The 24,349-nt window shown below is 36.4% G+C and overlaps 1 protein-coding gene across 1 annotated transcript; it reads left to right on the top strand.

The window, feature by feature from the left end:
• Nucleotides 1-13,213: 13,213 nt before the first annotated feature.
• Nucleotides 13,214-15,092, top strand: LOC126366845 (putative odorant receptor 19b). The gene is made up of 5 exons (XM_050010177.1): nucleotides 13,214-13,322; nucleotides 13,861-13,960; nucleotides 14,332-14,436; nucleotides 14,617-14,772; nucleotides 14,960-15,092. The coding sequence occupies exons 2-5, from the start codon at nucleotides 13,916-13,918 to the stop codon at nucleotides 15,029-15,031; spliced, it is 378 nt and encodes a 125-aa protein (XP_049866134.1). The 5' UTR covers nucleotides 13,214-13,322; nucleotides 13,861-13,915; the 3' UTR covers nucleotides 15,032-15,092.
• The last annotated feature ends 9,257 nt before the right edge of the window (nucleotides 15,093-24,349 follow it).

Here is a 24,349-nt window from a genome sequence, read left to right as displayed (position 1 = left end):
AATTAATATAACATTCGTATAATTGATCCATTTATAATGTAGCCTTATCTATCGTCATTTAGCTTATTATCATAATAACTTTAATTGAACGAAAAAAAAGTAACAATTGGAAATCCTGGTTACTAATTACTAATGTAAGTACGTGGTGATCCATCTCTTAATCCACGCGATAGATGAAGAAGATTGAAAGACTAATTAAGGTTTTGGTAAAGTTTCAAGCCATTCTTAATGTAGTGGGTCTACCCAAAAAGCTACTGGCAAAATGGAAAAAGGTATTACAAGAAAAGTCCAGCCATTAGATGCTTTCAGTGCACTTCAGTGCAGTGTTTGAAGTGTCGATAATCGCCGGATATTTCAAACTATTCAAACCGAGAAACCGATTCACTGACATATTGCATATAATCAACCGGTTGTTAGACATTGTCATCAGTTACAATGCGCGGAACGTCATTTATCTCGTTCAGGTAATATTTTTTACAAACATGACATAAGCTCATGACTCTATTCCCAATTGTAAGTACATCCATCGCAAGATGAACTGGGTAACGTGGTTGACGCTTCACCGAATTTTCTGTTAGACCGACGACGTGATAGCGAGAGTGAGTCGTATCGCAGTCTACACCCATAGCTAAGGCTCGGGCTGAAATCCAGGTTCAGATCCACTTGGTTATAATGACTAATATATATCATAATGCATAATGCACTTGTACCATAATGTAGTATTTCAACATACTTGCTTATAAAGTAGCTCATATTTCACCGCTGTTAGATATATAAAGCACAGTAATGAAAACTACAACTTTTTTTAAAATCCCTCCATATTGTTCTTACATGGACCGATCGTCGTGGAGATCCTTGGGTGAGGCCTATGCCCAGCAGTGGGCGTTGTACGGCTGATGATGATGATGATAGTAGGCGCTAACAATTTAGGTAATTACCAATATCATTGTTTTACAGAGCAGATTTGAAGCCACCTCGGTTTACATGAGCGATTGGCATTCGCTCTCACCAAGGTTCCGTGGGTTATTCGACGCCATCGCTATGATCCGATGGATTATTCCAATCACGCCTAAGGTATCGGGCGTCATTCCTCTCTCACCAGCTACCTTCGTTACAGTAGGTAAGTTGCTTTACATAAATATTCTCTACTCTTCTTCTCTCGTGTTTAGTGTTACTATTGAGCCGCCAAGGCCTCTTTTTTTGTTTGACCGATGCGTGTTCATAAGTTATTTTCACAAAATAGGTACTTAGCTAATTATTATAATTTTCACGACCTTGAGACATTTATTTTTAATCATTTAAGTACTTGAATGACCAATTAAAAGATATGATTCTTCTAATTAGCCCGTTCATAATGAAGCCTCATCTATCGACATTCAGCTTATCATCATAATAAGTTTAATTGTAAGAATAATAGCTTTTGATAAAGTTTGAAGCCATTCTTAATGTGGTAGGTCTACCCAAGAGGCTACTGTCAAAATGGAAAAGGATATTACAAGAAAAGTCCAGCCCCTCGAAGCTCTCAGTATAGTGTTTAAAGTATTGACAACCGCTGGATATTACAAACTATTCAAACCCAGAAACCGATGCACTGATATATTGCATAGAATCTACCGGTTGTTAGCCATTGGTATAGTCATCAGTTACAATGCGCAGAACATCATGTATCTCGTGCAGGTAATATTTTTTTACAAACATAATGTAAGCTACCCTATTCCCGATTGACCTAGTCAGAGGTACATCCATCGCAAGATGAACTGGGTAGCGTAGTTGACACTTCACCGAGTTTTCTGTTAGACCGACGTGATAGGTGGAGTGCGCCGTATCTATAAAAGGTCCCAGTGAAACTGTGTTAGTGACAATGTTGTGTTGTGTTGAACTTTAGATAAATTTCCAATTTAGTAAGTATTTCGTCGAATGTAGTTTGTGGCATTTACATGAAGTTTTGAGACTGCCCTCTAGTCAAGCCTTTAAACGCCTGGGAAAACAATCATCATTGTAATTTAATAATACCTATCACTGTGGATATACTGAACTGACACTGAGAATTATCATAACAGAGAGGTACCGAAGTACTTTCCACAATGTAAAAAAAGTATTTTGATATTTGATACTCATCACTAATATTTTGCAATCTATGATTAAGACATTATTCTTACGAAGTTTTGTTTACAGGTTCGCCACGACAAGGAAAAATTCTTAGTAGGAGTTATGATGGAGCTACCGCAAATTGTATTGTTAGTTAAAGTGATAACTATGTACACTGAAACGAAGACTTTAGACAATATTAATGATTTACTAAAGGGTACGTTTGGTACGTACTTTGTTAAGTAGAGTGATAGAGTAAGAAACACTGTGATAAGAGAGAGATGTAGTATAAAATATGATTTTATAGTGACTAAGATTGAGAAGGGAATATTATATATAAGTTGGTTTGGACACGAAGAGCGGATGAACGAAGGATGAAGGGCTGGCGGAGGAAGATCTATTTTTGGGGATGTCCTTAGAAAAGGTTTGACGTAATTATGGTATGAAAATGATATAGGGTATGAAATCATAATGAAAATGATTGATGAATATGCAGGAAACGAGAGAATTATGTCAGGATTAAAGCAAATGGAATTCCATAGTCTGCGCTTACCCCGATGGGCAATAGGCGTATTTTTATATAATTATGTTAGTTTGTTTTTCTTTTTTTTTTTGTAATGTTATAATATACCTACTGAAGATTCTCAGTACGTGACTAGTATATAGGTACATTATGATTGTCGTATAGTAACATTATTAATATATTATTATATATAATATACATATACATCAATGGTTGCAACAGACTCGTAGAATATTTTATATTTTATCTACAGATCCCGTCTTCGCTGTTAACAATGAAGAAGATGAAAAGTTTTTGAAAAGGCATATAAAAGTTATGCATTCTTTAACAAAATGTTGTATTATAGGATTGAGTATTATAACATGTTTTTGGTTTGCTGAACCCATAATCAATAGAATGAACAGCGCCGCAAACAGTGACATACCATCTTATTTTCCTTTCGAGACTGACACTTGGACTGGGTTTGTATCTATATTTATTAAAATATATATAACTAATTGCCTGTTATGGTTGATCATAGAAATAGTGAAGCTGTCATTATTGTCATCGACTTCAAAGTCGGTTAATTTTGCAATATTTAATAAAAAATAATACTACGTGTAGAACCGTAACTCTGCGCCCCGCACCATTTCGCATCGGGGTTGACCTCACCCCTTCTGGGGTCTTATTTTATTAATGGCCGCGCTAAGGAGTAAGGGAGAGAGCACGAACTGTGTCTTGCTCACACTTGGTTAGGCAGCACAAATAAGTGTGAGTTTTTGTATGGATTATCCGGGGTGTACTACTGATCTTTCAAGCCAGTCTTCTCTATCTTTCAGACAAATCAGTCTTCTCAAATAAAGATACATTTATCAGTCCCTTTTCGTTCAATCTAGGACAAGACTACCTATCTTTTTTCATTCATTGTTTATTTTGTGTTATATTAGTTTTTATATTGTTTTTTTTTCTCGTCATGCAGGATTACACTGTAATGTTGTATGTACCTTTATAAATAAAATAAATAAATAAATCTTTACTTATCCACTTACTTACATAATATTTTCAGGTTTTTAATGGCGAATTTACTGCACAAAAGCCCCATTCTTTGGATAAGCTATGGACACATAAGTATCGATATATTCATCGCAATCTACTACGCACATGCTAGAGTCCAGCTGAGAATTATCAATAACAACTTGGAGCGTTTATTCCGTCCATATCAAGGTGGTGTTCCCGGGAGAAACGGTAGTTTTGAGTATCTTGATGTTTTGGATAGAGGTTTACATAAGCGTTTTGTCCATTATGTGAAGCGTTATGAACTGGTTGTACTGTAAGTAATTGTTTTTTTTTTTTTAATTTAATATAACAGCTGTGTAGTATTGTTGCCTTAAGTCGTTGGTGTGTGGGTTGGTTGTGGGTTACTGGCTGAAACTCATTCACCAACCGCCGCGTGGTGCTGCACACCCCCTCGGGTTGATTGAAAATAGGCCCGAGCCAACAGTGGTTACATACGATTACATATATCCTGACTACGTATATACAAACCTTTGATATACCTTAAAGAGACTTCATGATTTATACCCACAAAGGGGTTTAAAAGGCCACATCGAAGCAATTCATCTAAGACAGCAATATTGCCATTTTACATTTGTTTGCATTGCGCACTTACTTTAATGTCAAATGTCAAACCGGAATAAAGCTTTCTTAGATGAAATCAAAGATGAAATGCTTCGATATGGCCATTTTAATCCCCCTGATATCTACAGAGACCTCCTATTCTATCATTTTCTTATCCACCGAAAACGAAAGGGACGGATGATTGACAGTTGTTAATTTTAATATGAATGAGTCAATTAATGAATACCACGGGCGAATCAAATAGGCATATCGCTGTTTGTATCCCATTTGACGTGTGCTGTCAACTTAATGGCCAATGTAAAATTTTGAGACGGTTGTTTAAATTTCTGCATAAAATTGTCGTGTGTTCCACAAATTTCATGCCTGTCGACCGACCTCTCCCTTACCTTATATGCTGATAAGGATTTGACAAGTATAACTTGAAATAAAATTAGATGGTGTGTACAGGAATTAGCACCAATGAGTATTTTTTATACATTATTTCAGGTTGACAAATAAAGTGACTAAGTTATTCAGCACAACTATAACGGTTCAGTTCTTTGCAACGGCTCTTTCGACTTGTCTCGTGGTGAACCAAATGAGTTTGGTACGAAATGTTTTTTAATTAGTTGTAGTATTATTTTCTTTGAAAGACTTCTCTTTAGATTTTTACCGAAAACAGTTGAAAACTGACGAAATATAATGTTTGGGCATACGGGACAAACGGCTAGAGGAAAGCCAAGATGAAGTTACTTTGACCAGCGTTAATCTTAATTTACATTGACGTTGTGTCATGTTGTGTTATTAATGTTATGTTCCACCATGTTATGTTAGTATTTTTAATATACAGGGTGTTAGTGACATCGTAACGAATACTCAGGGGATGATTCAGAACATGATTCTGAGTTAATATCAGGTGGAATTTTTCGTCGCAAAATTCATGATTTTTTTTTAGTTTTTAAAATTATTTTCAATTCTATACTTTTGCGATGGAAAATTCCACTTGATATTAACTCAGAATAATCAGCTGAATCATCCCCCTCAGTATTCGTTACGATGTCACTTACACCCCGCACAAGTACATACGGTAGCCATACAAGTAGGTATAGGTGTTAGTGACACCGTAACGAATACTGAGGGGGATGGTTCAGACCATAATTCTGAGTTGATATCAAGTGGAATTATCAGTCTGAATATTCATGAAAATTTTTGTGTTCTTTTTAATTATTTTCAGTTCCATACTTTTGCGACGGAAAATTCCACTTGATATCATCTCAGAATCATGGCCTCAATCACCCCTCAAAGTTTTTGTTACGATGTCACTAATACCCTGTATATTCTTTACCTATTTTAATATTATTTCGTTTTCGTGCTTCGGAAGGCTCGTTGGTCCCGGTTACTACGTTTACTGATGTAGTTAAGTATCTAGTCGTTACATGAGTCATGTCAGGGGTCTTTGGCGGCTCAAGAATAACCCTGACACCAGGGTTGATGAGGTTGGAAATCCACCTCACAAACCACACGATAGAAGAAGGATTTTATTTTGTGCTTTTCAGAATGCAAACTTACTGATTTAACGTTTTCTTTTCACTTTTCAGACGGAGACCCTCTCCATGTCATTCGTGTTTCTGTTAGGTTTCTACGTCGCAACCCAGTGTCAAATTGTATTTTATTGCTTCTTCGGGGGTTTCGTCGAATATGAGGTGAGTAGGTACATATTTTGTCTTCTAAGGCCAAATTTAGGTTTCCTTTAAAGCTAGTGTTAAATTGATTAACATAAAATATATAAGTAATAAAAATAAAAGTGTGTATAATTCATAAAAAAATATAAGATTTAAATTAGTTAAATTCATATAGTATAAATAATTATAATTCAGAAATAACAAAACGTTATTAATAACTATTTTTTTGTATGTGTTTGCCTGTGTCTTTCTTCTCCTCAACTTTGTGCGTAATGGCTGTAATTTATAAAATTTAATTTGAAATACAGTCCATTAAGAATTTACACTTGCTTTTTATTTCTGCTGCTAGAACTTTAAAACCCTCTGAAAAACGAATTTTAAATAATACAAGTAAATATAAGAAGAAAATATATAAATCAGAGATGACTAAGCACTACCAGCTCTAAGTAGATAAGGTCTGAATCAGCTACTTAAGTTTTGACCTTGTTAATAAATGGTGAAACTAATTTGAAAGCATCGGCCCCATAAAACTAATGATATTGTCTTACAGAGCAGATTTGTGGCAAACGCGATCTACTCGGCAGACTGGCATGTGTTGTCGCCAAGTTTCCGTCGGCTGGTCCTCATTGCTATGGCGCGATGGACAGTCCCGTTAAACCTTAAGGTCTCCAGCGTCATTCCTCTCGCACCGTCTACCTTCCTTACCGTGAGTCGCATGATGTAGTACCCACAAATCGACGCCTCATAGTGAAAACCACATAAGCACCTTTTATAAAAATAACAATGGGACATGATTTTTGTTAACAAAACTCCGCACTAGACAAGCTAGTTTCAATACAGGTATAATCTGCGGTCACCATTTTTAAACGTACTGAAATTAATTGAAAGAAATCGAGGTATTTTTGAAGAGAATCATACCAGAATGTGATTTTTTTGCTTACTACGTGCTTTTTCACAATCAGATGACGCAATATACTGGCACTATTTTTATGCTTAACCCTTTCATGGGCAGAGACCATGGGTCATGATGGTTCATAATAGATAATATGACACCGTGGAATCGGAACGTCATTAGACGTTCCGCCCTTAAAAGTGTTAACGGTCTAGGGGCCCTGGTGTAGTTAGATGTAGTTACTAAAAATGTTAAAAAAAAAGATTTATTTTAGTTGAAATTTGGTAAGAGAAAACCTTTTTAATTTTTGTTTGATTAAAAGATAAAACGTATTACTTTTACTTTTATTTGGCAGATTGAATAAAATATAACATTGATTTGTTTGATTTTTCAAGCTTCTCGGGAACAACACTATTCTTGGTGATTAATAGTGTATTATATGTCATGCACGGACGCACCGAGCTAGGTCTGCATGGACAGTTAAAGTGTTAAAACAACGAGGTTCGTGTGACAGCGATTTATTAACAATCTTTGTGTTACTTAAATATGATCAGAGGCACAACAATACGTTCACAATAAATAATATTTGCAGATTACAGTTTCAGATTAATTATTAATTACTAATATAAATTTGGATTCGTTACAGTATTAACGTTCACCAGACAAACATGTTAACCGGAAAGTAGAAAGAGAACGGGTGACGGATGTCAATCGAATCACAGAGTGAATAGACAAAATGTTGCCATATAAAATAAGTGTTTATGAGAATAGTTACATCTAATTCAATAGTTTCTAATTATAAGTAATAAAAAGAACATTTAAATAGGAAGTTATCAATAGCTTCAGACCCAGATTAAATCTAAGGAAAATAGGAAGGGTTTATAATTATTTTTATTATTTGTAGGTTGTCTAGACCTTCAAGTAGTAGCAAAAAGGTGTAGAGCTCATTTAGCTTAGTTTATCTATGAGAAAAAAAATATTTCGATCACCGAATGGTGTGGCTATACTTACGCCATCTATTGTCGAAAATTATATAGCGAGGGCTAAACACCCTTAATTTCATTCTGCTATAGGCTTAACGTTGAAGCTAAATACACATTGATCTATATCGTCTGCATTTTAGGCTGACCAGCTAATTTTTAATAACTACGACGCCCTTGCGTAGTATTACCTAATCTGTCTGTCTGTGGTTGTTGATTATAACCCTGACACCAGGGTTGATGAGGTTGGTATTCTACCTCACAACCCACACGATAAGAAGAAGACCTAATCTGTGGCCGCTCCGTGCCCGTATTTATTCCTGGGTGCATCCGTAAATAGTATGAATTTGCGCGGGTGCACACAAACTTGAAAATTGTAGAAATGCTCGCCCTCGAAATGCTTTCAGTGTCGCTTCTGAGTGCATTGAGTTTAAAATGGAGAATTTGGCATGGTTCTAACCAATGGTTAATCCTTTCTTGAAGGAGCACTGGTAGACGGCTGTAAAGCATTACAAACTAAGGATTGTGTTTTAAGGAAAATGCCCGATAACGTATCTCATCGTTTCCCTAAAAAACATGAAAGTTTATGTACTTATTATTAAGTTTATGTGCTATACGTAACTAAAGTAATTTGTTTCAGATAACCCGTACTGCTTACACATTGTACACGGTACTAAAAGAAAAGAATAACGGAGAGAGGACTTTAGCGTTCTAAATACGATTAGTAATGTTTTCTTTGTTGTAAATTATTATGTTTATATTTAATTTGTAAGTTACTTACTTATGAATAATCCGTGAAATATGTAGAGTAGATTTTCGCAAAATATGTGTCTTGACCGTTTCGCTAACATCACATGAGCGCAAGGTGAAAAGAAGAAACGGGCGAGCATCAAATTTTGCCTAACGTGTATGATGGGTTATGAGCCAAATAAAAGAGATATTTATGATTAATACGGATTTTTAATTTTTAACTTGAAATTACAACCGGCGGCCATACAGTGCAAGGAGCAAGAGAATGAGTGAGGTTATGAATGTCAATGTCAGATTGACAATGACATTGATAGATGCGTTTAACGTTCCATTATGCTGAAGTTTATTATTCTACTAAATATATCTAAACATATATTCCAACAGTGTAGAGTTGGTTAAAATAGTCATGTACTGCGGAACGGAAGGCGATTGGGGCAACCAACATTCTACATGCCGTATTTAAAAAATAAGTACCTAATACGGTTCTCGTAAAAAGGACCATACAATAGATACTTTAGAGAACCACCATTGGCCACCTCTTATGACACGATTCAATTACAAAAAAAACATCATAGAAGGAAAAAAATAAGGAAAGAGACGAAGCGGTACAGGTCGTGTCGTATCAGGAGGTGAAGGATTTTACGGAGAGAAGAGAGGAATGGCGATTACCACACCGACAAGAGCGCAGCTTTTAAATAATGAGAGATAGAGTAGACTTTGTGAACTAATTGTTTGTAAAGTTAGGGCGTGTAGAGTTAGAAGCTTGGCTCTAACGAGATCTGATAACTTTTTAACATTGGTGGAATATTATTATATTAAAAATTTTAGATTACTTACTGCCTTTTCTTGAAAGACTACTGCAATATTATGCGCAATTACCCAGCCAGTAATTATAATAATTCATTTCTTGATTTGAATCAGAATTTGAAAACGGTAAAGCGCAGTGCAAATTCCAAAGATAATAATTTAAATAAGCACTTGTAGTTTGGTCGTGGGTTTAAATTTCTTCGCTAATTACTGCCTTTGCATGCCTGCTTATGAATATTGAACTAAATATAAAGGATGGAACAATTCTCTTTGTCATGAAAAACCTTATTTACTTGCTTAAGTAATGGGCTAAAGACTAAAAGAGTTCGGTTATTGATCTGGAGGTTCATTACCGGCGGGAAAACTATCAACAATCTAATAGTAAAATAATAAATTATAATCATTTTTTTACTAAAGGAACACAGGTACAATTTTACATAAAAAATATACAGAGTTAACAATAACAAAACGCATTAGCGGCCGTCCCTGAACTAAGAACAGCTTGTATCGCAGGGGCCATACTATATGTTATATACGGATACAATAATGGACACACGGACCTTTGCCAGATGCAACATAGTGTAGGGATTATAAAAAAATAGTATATTGAAACATTGTTGCAATCAGAATTCTGATTGTAAATAAGGTGATTCAGTGTCCTGATTTGTTAGTCCCGCCGGATGAGACCCTCAGACCTTTAGTGCTCCCCAGTTGTTCGACCAAATGCTTTAAAGTATGCTTTTAAGTCAGCCATTTTGAACACCTCCACTTTGGAGTGGAATAAATGTTAATAACTATATATAATAACTGGTTCGAGCGGATGGAAAAGTGTATTAAACTTCGTGGTGAATACTTTGAAAAACAATAAAAGGTACTATAAGGTTATAGTTGCTTTTTTTTTCTTCAAACGACAAAACTTAAAAGGCATGCCTCGTATGTTATGTGTCGTTGTTATGTAACTACGAGTATAGTCATTACGTGAGCCATGTCAGAAACTGTTCAAACTTAGGTAATTATAGTCTTCGTCGCATAACAATTTCACAAGTATAATTTTACGAAACATTCAGATACTCACGCCTATTTCCCATCGGGGTAAGTGCCTACTTACCTGCCTAGGCAGTATGGATTTCCATTTACTTCGATCCTGACATACCTCTCTTGCTTCCGAACCCCTAACAAAACCCAAGAAAATATTTTTTTTTTGTGAACATCCTAGGTAAGTACTCGTAATTACAGCGATGGCTAGGTATGTCAAGGTGAAATAGTCAATAAGCTTTCACTTTGATGAAGCTTTGATTTCCTTTTGAACATTGCATTTAATAAGTTGTATTTGAAGATTACAATGGAATTTACTCCCCAAACACAACCGTTTGATTCCTTTGCTTTGATTTTTAAAATACTGGTTTGGGCTGGATTTTACAGGCTTAGGAAGAAACCTAAACATAACTATATGGTTTATTTACATCATATATACAGTTGCATTGTGTTTTTATGGGTCCTCATTTACAACATACAGCATTTGGTTTATATTGTACAGGTAAGATATACTTAAAAAGTCTAGAAGAAATATAAAAGAAAACTAGAAATATAGGTTTAGCCAATTTTTTGTCAGTTTGCAAAACTAAATACACTTTTAAAACTATATAATAACTTTTTAAGTACACAAGATAATCTTTCGAAATAAAAAGGACTCGAAATGTTATAAATGTATAGTCACAAGGAAAGCTGATGTAATTATCTATAAAAGGTTTTTTTTACTTTGAATTTCTAAACTTCATAGTTTAGAAAAAAAATATTTAAAAGTGTAGTACTTAGTTTTGCGGGCCAGTGTATTTATTTATGATTGATATTGATTTATTAAATAAATGATGGGGCTAAAATACAATGAAGAAGAAGAATGCTCTAAATATTACGATTCTTTACGTATTTTTTTAGATTGCGTTTTACGTTTTTTTTTTGATAGTAGCCGTGTTTCGATACTGAATAGGGGTTCAGATTTTTTCCGATCTAGTATTAAATTGGGCTGAGGTATATTTTCTCCTAGAAAAAAATACAGTGTGAGAATCGCCTCAATTAGACTTGCTAAAATCTCCTATTTTTCTATTGCAAGGTTTTTGAAGATAAAGATGAATCGTTTGCAAGCTTAATGATTGAAATACCACAAATGAATCTCGTGATAAAAATGATTACTTTGAGAGTGGGAGCTTCGAAACTAGAGAAACTACATGAGCTGATGCATGGTAAGATCCCTTATTCCACTTCGATGGACTAAACGGACCAACTGTAAGATTTTATTACCACTGTTTTTCAACGTGTGGATTAGGTACGACCTCTACGGAGAGCAAGACCTTGCTCGGGAAGCGACAGTCCCAATCTACGAAAAAATTCAAGGATTGTAGTACTATTTCATCACTATGCCCCCTCTTGATAATGTAGCATTCTCCATTCTTGTCTATCAAATGCCAATTCTTTGACTTCCTCATGAAATTGTGTCCTCGTGTCTTATTACGTGTCCAATCATCTTGCCTGTTCTTTCTTCAATAACTCTCAATCCTGATAAGATTACTGTTATGAGGTACTTTTTACTCTATAATAAAATAAAAACACCGTTTCTGTGATAAGACACCATAGTATAAAGAATAATACGCAATGCGCTACCAACATTTGATTTCTTTATTCTTTTGTTAAAATCATAAACAGTTTTATTATGGTTCTCAGGGTAGCCAGATTTTTTACCTTAAAGTATTTACTTAAAAAGTTTGAAACACATTGATAAAAAAAAATGATAATTTTCTTTTACAATAAAGCCTTAACTACTGGTGGATTTATAAATAATAGATCATTTGTAATTTTATGGAAAGTAGTTCTATTTTCATACTAATTGACACAGATCCTTTATTCGGCGCAAGCGACGATGAAGATGAGAAATATTTAAAGAAAAGCAAAGATTTCTTTGTTCGTCTCATAAAGGTGTTCTTCGTTCTGGTATCTATCATCGCTGTTGTCTGGCTAACATCCACGATCCTCGGCAGAGTCAATGACCCCGACTTTACGATTGCTGCATATTTTCCTTTTCACACTAACACCTTGCAAAGGTAAAGTAAAACATTTAGCACTTACTATTAGATATATTTTCGGACGCGCCCCTGATATTAAAAAACCTTAAAAAAAACTGCGTAAGTGCTTATTTTGTTTATACAAATTTTGCTATAACCATGAAACTAAGTAAATATTCAAAATTCATAACTTTATTGTGTTTTTTTAAATTATTTTCAAGTCTACGAATACTTTTCCTATGGAAAATCCCACTTGATATTAACTCAGAATAATGAACCGAATCATTTCCCTCAGTATTCGTTACGATGTCACTTACACCCCGTACAAGGACGTACAGGTAGCCATGCCAGTACGTATGGGTGTTAGTGACACCGTAAAACCACCGTAATGATTCTGATTTGATATCAAGTGGAATTTCCTGTCGGAAAATGCATGTAAAATTCTACTTTTATTTTCAGTACCATACTTATGCGACGGAAATTTTCGCTCGATATCAACTCAGAATCATTAACACCCTGTATATTACAAAGCACGGCGGCGGTTACTCCACCGACAAGAGCGCAGCTCTTAAATAGAGAGAGAGAGATATTACAAAGCATGCCTAACAACTATCAAAATCACCTAGAGTAACTATAAGTACCTAGATAACCTAGTCATATTTTATACATTTTCAGATTTGCATTGGCAGTATTTCTGGAGCATGGCCTTGTAATATGGTTGGGATACGGTCACATATGTGTAGACATACTTGTTGCATGTTATTACTCCCAAGCTACGGTTCAATTAAAAATCCTACGGTACAACTTACGGACATTATGTCGCTCCGGCCAGACAGCGGGCTACGTGTGCGAACATAATAAACGAGCTTATCGATATTTAGACGAATTAGATCCACAAATTCATGAACGTTTTGTCCTGTGCGTTAGACGCTACGAAAAAGTTATTTGGTGAGTATTACGGGCCTTGATTTTTTACTTGACAGTTTTCGGATAAGTATTTTAAAAAGTACAGGCGCTTATTTTATACCTCTTAAAATATTTTATTTTCTCGAAAAAGCTTTATATCATAGAAAAAAAAAACATATTTTTTCGTTCTATTATTTCAAATTTCGCGCGAAAACGTTTGGTCACGTGACATTTGGTCCAGTGACGTCACATTTCAACAAACAAAGAAACTGCAAACAGTATAACTTGAAACTTGACAGATAGTTTTTGTTTATTTTGTGAAATGTGACGTCACACGAAGCTTAATCATGGCCGCCCGTGTTTCGGATCTTGTACACACAGATAAAAAGGTTGTATTTTTATTTTGTAATAATAAAATAAAGTGATCTTAATAAAAAATATTGGATAATTATCGTTAAATGGTAAACTACCAAATCCGTCATATTTCATATTTTATTGTTACAACTGTCAAGTGGCCAATTATAACTTGAATTATAACTAGAAATGTACGTAACTATAAATGTATGGAATAATTTTACAGGTTCGTCGGACAAGTGAACTCAATATTCAATAACGCTATTTCCTTTCAATCCTTCATGACGTCATGTGTCATTTGTACGGTTATTTATAGAATGAGCATTGTAAGTATCCGCTACAGTGATCAAAATAACTCCATAGCTAATATATGAAGGTATAAATAATAAAACACAAGTATTTTCATGCCAGGTGGTACCGGGGGGTTAAAATGGCCACATCGAAGCATAATAATCGAAGAATAATATTATTATTATTATATTATTATCGAAGCAATTCATCTAAGAAAGCAATATTGCTATTTTACATTTGTTTGCAGTGCGCAATTACTTTTACATGCGTAATTCAAAAAATGACAAATAGCAATATTGCTTTCTTAGATGAATTGCTTCGATGGGGTCTTTTTGCCCCTTCTGTATTATATTTTACATACTTACCTACGCTGCATACTATTACTGGGTGAATTAATTGCTTTTAGGTGTCACCGACATCCGTACCATTCCTGTTTCTTGTTGGATATTTTCTCATATTACAATTTCAAGTATTTCTTTACTGCTTCTATGGAGAACTCGTTAAATATGAGGTGAGTACTCGAGTAAAAATGTTCGTTTCACTGTGCGAGCAGCGAAAACATCACGCGCAGATAGTCAAATAAGTCACGCGCAGTTTTGCCATGATACAAAATTTTAAAGATATGATAATCTAGTGATTGGTGGATATATGTACCCTCTAACACCTGTGTTATTTGGTTATAATTTTTCAGAGTAGTTTCATAGTAGACTCGGCGTACAAGAGTGACTGGCGGCTGTTGTCTCCTTCCTTCCGTCGGCAGCTGCTTATCGCCATGGCTCGCTGGTCCATACCCATCACTCCTACTGTCTCTGGGGTTGTACGGCTCTCTCTCTCAACCTTTGTTATGGTAATATAATGTTGTTTTTACACCCCATTAATAAAAGATGTGAGTTGGTGCACGTATGTATATGTATTATGTTCATTGAAGCTCATTACATTTTGTGAAATGATAGTTAAGTGACACAATATCGTTTTTATAAACGATGAATATTATATTGTACCTACTTATGCTCTTATTCATTTATTATTTTCAGGTAATTAGAGGGGCGTTCAACTTATTCACCGTTTTGAAAACTACCAACAACGTGCAAGCATCGAATAACTAAATATCAGCTAAGTATTATACTTACAGCGTTATTAGTTTTTCTTCGCTTTATTATTAATATTATCGAGACGTTCGCAATAGGAAATTAAAATAATAAATATAATAAGTTCAAATGTAGAATAAAAAAATCTTCTTGAATTGCTTATTTTCTGAACACGGTAATTTTCTTTAAACCATAAAAACTCTTTTCTTGACATATTTCATCGCGTACTTATTTATTTAAAAGGAACCACTGCCCTCGCGGCATGGCTACTACGTCGCGCGAGACGCGAATTTTAGCTAGTACGACCAAACAGTAAGACATCTATCTATGTAGATAGTATCCGCTGCGTTTATTGGCCCTTAGCCCTCGATATGATTAGCGCCGCGCGCGGTTGTCGTGCAGTCCGTGTCGTGATTTCCAATCATTAAGTATGTGGTATTTCTACTCCAAGATATAAAATATACCAGCTGAATATACAAATATACTTTTATGTTTTTTACAATAATTCGCATCATCATCAAGCATCAATTCGAGTCTCTTTGAACTCATACCTGTGTGAAATAGCTCAGTCACTAACATTTAGCAAAAATGCATAGTGATGCCGTACATTAAGTATGAGTGGCTCAGTCCGTCGTGTCCCGCCCGCTCCACAACTGACCGTTGCCCACAGCAAAGCAGGTATTTCGGATTTCACACTCGCAGCCAAATGATATGTTTCGCTCGTTAACGCTCAGCCTTTTGTTTGCTTCTACTATTGGCTCTAGTCTGTAGATTGATAATATAACATAAAACATAAATAAATAAACAGCCTACATACGTCCTACTGCTAGGCACAGGCTAGACGATCCTTCAATCAAACGGAGGCGGTAAGGAGTATACTCCATCACATTGTTCCATTACATGATTACACAATATTGTTTTCAAAATTACGAATCTTATGATCATGAACGATAATTATATTATGTATATAATCATAATTATAATTTACTTTATGTATTGTTTATGCACTAAATTTAAAGTATTTATTATTTAAAGCACGGAATACAAGAAAGAGGTTAAAAGAGCCAAGTGAGCGCGATACAAGTATGAGCAAATAGTTCATACTTCCAACTTTACGCTCCACTCGTCCGCAAACTTTCCGACGCACGGAACTCCGCGATAGTATATTACAAGGTCGTCTTATGTATTATAACTTACAGGGCAAAAAAAAAATCATAATAATATGATTAAATGTATGTGGGATGTTTGAAAGTGTAAGTAAAAGCGTAAGATAATATAAGATGAGACAGGTACGTGAGACAAATATACAAGATACATGGTGTGAAGGAGACCTTTTCTTTTTTCATACCTCTCGCTCTTCCAAACTCAACCCTCACCATCTACCCTCATATCCTGTAAAAAAGAAAGGGACAGTAGAGGAATGGAGAGCGACCTGTGTGCGCGTCGCTGAAGGCTTTACTTTTTTCTTTAATGCGAATATTAAGGTGTTAATCCTTTTTTGTGTTGATAATTTTAAGTTAATATAGTGGGCTTCATGAAGACTTCAGTGTTTCCTCTCCCCCCCCCCCCCCCCCCCCCCCGGTATGTATAATAGTCACATCAAAATACCGTCGAGTGGCCATAGTAGTGGCGTTAGATTGGGGTGTTGTTTATTCACGGCGCCCGCATCTGCGGAATATCAGCGCGGGATACTCCATTACTATACGAATGAACCTGTGGTTAGTTCTGCCTCAATCCCAGGCTCACATGTCGCCCGTATACTAGTACGAATAAATCATAAATTCACGTACTTAGTTATCGAACTAATACATACAAACATAAACTCACGCCCGTAATCCCCAATGGGGTGGGCAGAGCCACAAGTGATCAAAGACAACTTGCAGTCACTGTTGATACGATGTCGTAAACTGGATATCATCATCAGCCCATTAACGTCCCCACTGCTGGGGCACGGGCCTTCCCTATGGATGGATAGGGAGATCGGGCCTTAAACCATCACGCGGGCCCAGTGCGGATTGATGGTAATTAACGACTGCTAATGCAGCCGGGACCAACGGCTTAACGTGCCTTCCGAAGCACGGAGGAGCTCGAGATGAAAACTTTTTTTTTGTGGTCACCCATCTTATGACCGGTCTTTGCGAAAGTTGCTTTACTTCAACAATCGCAGACCGAGCGCGTTAACCGCTGCGCCACCGAGCTCCTCAATATGTATGATAGAGGTGTAATAATAACATATTTACAATTTTTATACAAAAAAGTATTTACACTTTTTCTTTATTTTTACGAAACTTTTGTTTATAATATGCAATTAAAATAACATCTGTGACAAAAACACCCATAACCATAAGTGTCGAGAGAGGATCGAACCAGGGGCTCACGGTTATTTCATTATTATGTCCAGTTCTTCTTCTATCGTGTGGATTGTGAGGTGAATTACCAAGGGTCATTACTGAGCCGCCATAGGCCCCTGACATGACTCATGGATTATGTCCAGTTGACAACATTTTGCTTCTTACTGCTAAAAATAATAACTAATAACATCATCATCATCACCAGCCCATTAACGTCCCCACTGCTGGGGCACGGGCCTTCCCTATGGATGGATAGGGAGATCGGGCCTTAAACCACCACGCGGGCCCAGTGTGGATTGGTGGTTATTAACGACTGCTAATACAGCCGGGACCAACGGCTTAACGTGCCTTCCGAAGCACGGAGGAGTTCGAGATGAAAACTTTTTTTTTGTGGTCACCCATCCTATGACCGGCCTTTGCGAAAGAACTAATAACATTTGTTAATAATTCATGCACATCAAAATTTTATAACAAAAGTTATCAATTGCTTCAGACTCAGAGTAAACCTGATGAAAATAGGAAGGGTTAATAGTATTTTTTATGATTTGTAGGTTCTCTAGACTTTCAAGTAGTGGCAAAAACGCGTAGAGCTCGTTTAGCTTAGTTCATCAATAACAAAAATAATAATTTCGATCACCGAAAGGTATGGTTACACTCTCGTCTATTGTCTTCGAAAAGTATATAGGGAGGTTCCCAACACCCTTAAACCCTGAAACATCTCTAATAAGAAATCCTCTATCCCTTTAACACCTTACATTCGACATCGTGATCCTCAAATCCGAAACGTATTCGAGAAAAAATCAAATTCTAGATGGCGCTGTAAAATTTCCATTCTGCCTCACCGTTTAAGGCTATTGAATGGTAGTATTGTGCCCGACCTATTGTGTTTTTCTATTGAACCCCGGCTCATACGAGAAATGGCTGCACTGTACGAGATTTCAATTACTGACATTGTAACTGGAACAGTCAGATTAGTTATTTCAGAGAGCAATTGTTAGAGAATGGTACCTATTAAAGGGGAATGTGTTCAATCGGATTTCGATTGAACCCTTTGGTCTCTACTACATTGCGTCTGAGCGTGCGATTGCTTATTGAGAATGAAAATTCATATTGTGCGAGTATTTTACACTGCCCGAGTGTGCACCCTCATACCCTCAGGTATATTGTCTTAAAATGTCATATATGAGATCCCTGAGTTAGTAGTAGGGCTGGCAGCAGAATACCTAGAAGGACGCACATTGACCAAATTGGAGATGTCCTTAGAAATGGTTAGTACGATCTACTCTGAACCGGCGTGCGTTTATGAAACAATTGATGAAGGTGGAGGAAGCAAGGGAAGTGTGTCAGTATCGAAGAAAATGAAACGCCATAATCTCTGCTTACCCCGATGGGAAATAGGGGTAAGTTTAAAGCATTTAAGTATTTGGTAGTAGGGCTGGCAGCGGAAGATCTATAAGGACGTACATTATCCAAATTGGAGATGTCCTTAGAAAAGGTTTAGTACGATCTACTCTGAACAATTGATGAATGTGGAGGAAGCAAGGGAAGTATGTCAGGGTCGAAGCAACTGAAATTCTAAAGTCTCTGTGGGAAATAGGCGTCGGTATATGTATCTATGTATTTTGCCTTCAGCTCTTCCACAAATATATTTTCCATTAAGAATTGTGTTTGTATATTTACCTCTATATGCGGTCGGTAAATCTGAGGCGACGGCCGGGAAGCCAGGCTTAGATTAAGCGACGTTATTGCCCGTACATCTTGCAGCCACCCGCGGGGAACTCGTAGCTTTAAGAAACACGGTAGCAACAGTAGTCTTAGACAACGACCTTAGGTTTATTTATTTATTTATTCGTAAGGAAATTAACAATAAAATAAAACATAATATGAACAATATTCTAAAAAACTAAATGCAAATGAAGAATTTCCACATATATATATATAAGTACATTACTTGTACGGTCTCATCTTTTTTTAACGTGACTTAGTAAATTTCCCGTAGATGGCAAATGGGAAGCGCTAAGGACTCTCATCTAGTACACAATTTAAGACAATGTGCCTAAGGGTGTCCACGTATGGGCTCGAACTTCGGGTCAGGGCGTCGTTTGAGAGAATAGGGTAGTTTCCAACTAGTCAAACCAGTTACTTTTTACTTAACGTCAAAACACGATATTTCTATGGAACTTGTATGAAAGAGCATGTGACGTCATAGAAAAACGTGACAAAATGTTGCACTTATTATTACATTTCAATTTATTAAAATTCATAAATAAGATAAATAGAAAAAGAATAGAAAGTCGCGAGGTGACTGACCGCCTCTGATTTAGAATAATCGCTAGCGTATTCTTATATTATTTCCATCCCTGAGTTTCTTTTAAACACGGTTAACTACAAACAAAAATAATATATGTAAGTAAGTAAGTATACAGGGTGTTAGTGACATCGTAACGAATACTGATTGGGATGATTCAGACCGTGATTCTGAGTTGGTATCAAGTGAAATTTCTCGTCGGAAATTTCATGAAAATTCTACTGCTTTTTTAATTATTTTCTGTTCCATACTTTTGCGACGGAAAATTCCACTTGATATCAAATCAGAATCATGGTCTGAATCATTCCTCAAAGTTTTCGTTACGATGTCACTAACATCCTGTATATGTAATTATCGATTATTAAAATTAAATATTTGCATCTTAATAAACCACTACTAAGTATTTATGACATGAATGTAGTACGCGACAACAACAAAGTAAGTGTATTTATTATACAAGATAAATGAATTTGATGTATACTTAAAAAATCATAAAAGTTATCCCAAACTCCCATAAAATGGGGAGAAAATCACACACACGATCGCAGTGCACATTTGTATTGGGAGTCCCGTGAATGCATCATGATATTAGCAAACATTGACAAAACAGGTTGTCAAATATGCAAAGAAGTCCTTTGGGAGGCGTTCCACTAAGCCCGACCCGCAGTTTGACTGTCACTTCGACTCTGCATTTGAAATTCATAAACTCATACAATTTGCTGCTCATATGCATTATGAAAATATTTGGCTGGAACTACTTATGTGGCGCCTTGTATATCTATACGTAAGTACCTATATATAGTAGTTGGTATATAAATAATGCATAATGCATGTTTAGTTCTTACTGTCGACACATACAGTATACTGTAGCAAGCGCAACATATTATTTATGGATATTATAAAGTCGCCTAGTACTCTAGTACTTGTATAGCATACCTAAACAACGTGTTCATCGAAGGGATATGTTTGATAATAAGATCTAAGCGTATTTATTGATTATTGATATTAAGTAACATGTACTATTTCAAAAAACATACAAGCCGTCTATATACGTCCTACTTCAGGGCACAGACTCAATCGCATACTCATATATATATATATATACGTACGTTTATCTGGTAAAATAGTTTACACATTGAATTGGCATTTTTTTTTTGTCAAACGTCTCATACGCCTAAAACTACTGCAGCTTCTCAACCTGTATAGCCGAGGTAAAAGTAGCTATAAGAAACACCTTAATGTTCTTGAAAAATGTTAATACAATTTCAATAATTTGACTACGTAATATCATATCCGACACTTCTAAACAGTCACTAAACTTGTAGTAACTAATTTTCAAATTAATCAACCATAAAGGGTTATCTAGCAGGAGCATTATGTACAGTTAAGTACGCCACTTTGCTCTACAGATCGGGTTGGACTTACACCTCAAGCGCCATTAGAACCTGCCATCCGAAAAGATGTTAGTATATAATAAAAAAATATATATGGTAGTAGCTTATTTGTATCACATATTTAATTCCATAAGATTACTGCATTTATAAAATAGGCTGGAATGTTTCCAAAAATATTATTTACTTAAATATTATTTCAGTGGAAAAAAATATTGTATGTAGCGTGATTAAAATTGTTCGGAGAGTCGCTGTCAACGCTACAATTCCGCTAAAACATAAAATAAATGAAGTCGAGACACAACGAAACCAAAACTCACAGACGCACATGGCTGTGAAATTATAAATTCCGTTCGTAATAACACACGACACATCGACCACGTGACAATTGAATGAGCAGCGACCGGACGGGCGTTCGGCCGAGCAATCCATTATGCAGATTGGTGGCCCGATTGCTGCATTCAGAGGGCGCGGCGACAGCGACACGGCGCTGCGTGAAGCGGCTGACCCCTAAATGGACCTATTCTCCGGACTTTGGAATTGATTTTATGTGGGCATTTACAGATTGCCTTTACTGATGACCGATGAGACGGCTTAGCCAATAATGTTTTTTGATTCAAGATTCTACTTCTTATGTCGTGCTGCAAGATCGATGACCAATCTCACCAACCCTGGAGTCAGGATTATTATTGAAACGCCAGGGATAATGTATGTAATTAAGATAATAAGCGAATCACGTGACATTTCGCTAGCTGTTCATGTTCAGTCTATTAGACTGTACGTTAACGAAAGCGAAAATAATTCTAACTACTTAGGTCTTAAGTCCTATTATTATTTGGTCATTATACCGTTGAATAACTATCTTTAGGCCAGGCGCGCACTACGAGTTTTTCGCCGCGCGGCAGAAAAGAGCAGCGGCATAATGTCGCACTGTAATACTGCGCCGCTGCGGCGCGCAATACAATTTAAAACTGTTTAGTACAGAATTACAATGCGACATTTGCCGCTGCTTTTTTCTGCCGCGCGGCGAAAAACTCGTAGCGCGCGCCTGGCCTTAGTCTTTTATTTGCGTAAAATAGTAAAAATATGAAAATCCGCTAAAAAGTAATTTGTACGAACTTACGATTAGTAGTGGCTAGCTGCAAAGCTAACGTACAGCGGTATTTTCGCTTTTGTGTGTTGATCGCGCCTATTGTCCAGCACGGTTGTCAGAATTACTGCAGAACGACCCCTCGATTCATTTTATGGATATTGCATCGCTGGATTAACGATTGATTGATGACCCGTACACGAGAGCTGATTTCACATGTTTTCGGGGAAATTCTCGGGCGAATTAATCAGGAGAATTAATCCATTTTTCATAAAAAAACATCAGTGACTCGTGATTTTGTCCGTGTGACATAACATAGCATAACGCCACATAATAACGGGCTCTTACCCCTGACTGGATGACTGACTGTCATCCCGTGATCATGGCACTTGCAACAGTGTCGAAATATCGGGAGTCTCATATTTCCCTGATTTAAACGTGGTTAGAACCCGTTATTATGTGTTTTAATTATGATAATAACCGCGTAAATTTTAACAATGTATAGCATTACGCCTGCAGCAGTAGGTAGGGGTGTATAGTATATACTCCTCGCTAGCTGTTTTAGACACATGTAGGTAATAGGGGGCGAGCCTATTGCTATACCTGGGAACCACGTGAAACGAAAAAAAAAACAAATCAATTATGGGTATCTATGATCCAAACATGAATTGGAACTCATAAGTTGTCCGTGTGGACTTCGGTAGTATCGATGCAAGTATGGAAAGTTTGCCCTCAGAAAGAACCTACACAAACCTTTGAAATCAAACTAAGTATATCCGCTTAACTCCGTCTAAGCGTTTCTAATTTTCTATCTAATGTGTCAATTTTCATCCAAAAGATAAAGACATAATGCACCTGTTACCCTGCTCTACCGGAAGAACCACTCCATAATCCTCTAAGTAAATGGCAGTTCAAGAAGATGGCACAATGCAAAGTGGCCTCAATCTGGGATTTCCTCGCCCCGCGCCCGCCGCGAAAGTCATGAATATATAATTATTTCTCGACTATTAATATTTTTCCCAGCTCCCGTGGCGTTGATTGCCTCTTGAATTTATTACTAACTCCACGATAGGCCATTTTCGTATTTATTAAGACCACCTGCCTAGCTCTCAACGCAACTCTCACAGTGAATTATGAGCTAACGGATTTTCCTAATAGAATATTTTATTTCTCGCGCACTCTTAGGCTGAGGCTTTTGTTTTCGCGGAAATTGTTTGGTTGAATATTAAATGACAACTGGTTATTCAGCTTAAGAGCTTAGGGAGAAGTAATTTGCAATTGTCTAGCAAATAAAATAATCAAAATTCAAATTCGTTTGTATTAAGCAGGTAGCTGGCTGGTATGCCGTTTGGTAGCACAGTGCAGATCTCTGGAATTTTACACAACACTTAATGTAGTGTGGTCAAGCATACAAAAGTAATTTGGGAAAAATATATATTTATGTTTTCTTATAGTAACTCTTTTTACAATAGTACATTCATCATCAATTTAGGAGCCACGCTCTTGTCGGTGCAGCATTTTCCATGCTACTTTTTTTTAGGGAATAGTACATTAGGTAAAATTAATTTGATAAATGCCACATTAGATTTACATGTTCGTTATCAGACGTGGAGGCACTACCGATATATTCAGCAGGAATGATTCGAGTCCCACAATACCACATAATCAGTCCACGAAATACCCTCGAAAATGAGCTTTGCACTGAATTTTAGCATCTCTACCCCATTGGAACGGTTCCAAGCAGTTACAATTCATATTAGCGGCCACATTCAGATAATGAGAGCATCCGTATTCGACAAACATTTGCATTCGCCAATGTTTATCTACCGCTGCGAACATTTCCAATCAGGTACGATATTAGTACGATACACAAAATTGATATTGATGCCAAAACTACGTTCAGTTTGTGTTCGTTATCAATAACCGGCCGCCTGTTTAATTAAGACTGTTTAATACTGTATATTTAGGTGGGCTGTGCGAAATATTAGTATCTACCTCACGATGTATTGAAGTAAGATTTGTTGTTTAATTTTAATGTGTTATTTATTTATTCAAATAGACGAGTAACTCTGTACGAACGTTAGGGTCACGTCCCGGGATCGAATCCCGGTGGGGAAATACCACAAAAATTACATTATGATCCCTAGTTTGATTAGGACATTACAGGCTGATCACCTGATTGTCCGAAAGTAAGAT

The sequence above is a fragment of the Pectinophora gossypiella genome, chromosome 5 (assembly GCF_024362695.1).
Source record: "Pectinophora gossypiella chromosome 5, ilPecGoss1.1, whole genome shotgun sequence".
Taxonomy (NCBI): Eukaryota; Metazoa; Arthropoda; class Insecta; order Lepidoptera; family Gelechiidae; genus Pectinophora; species Pectinophora gossypiella.
Note: the sequence above shows the minus strand (reverse complement) of the source record. Positions and strands in the feature narration are given on the sequence as shown.

Bases quoted from the DNA above. Each gene is read 5' to 3' on its own strand.
- LOC126366845 (XM_050010177.1), top strand. From the start codon at position 13,916: ATGACGTCATGTGTCATTTGTACGGTTATTTATAGAATGAGCATT. The intron at 13,961-14,331 runs GTAAGTATCCGC...AATTGCTTTTAG, and splicing joins TTATTTATAGAATGAGCATT to GTGTCACCGACATCCGTACC. The intron at 14,437-14,616 runs GTGAGTACTCGA...ATAATTTTTCAG, and splicing joins GAGAACTCGTTAAATATGAG to AGTAGTTTCATAGTAGACTC.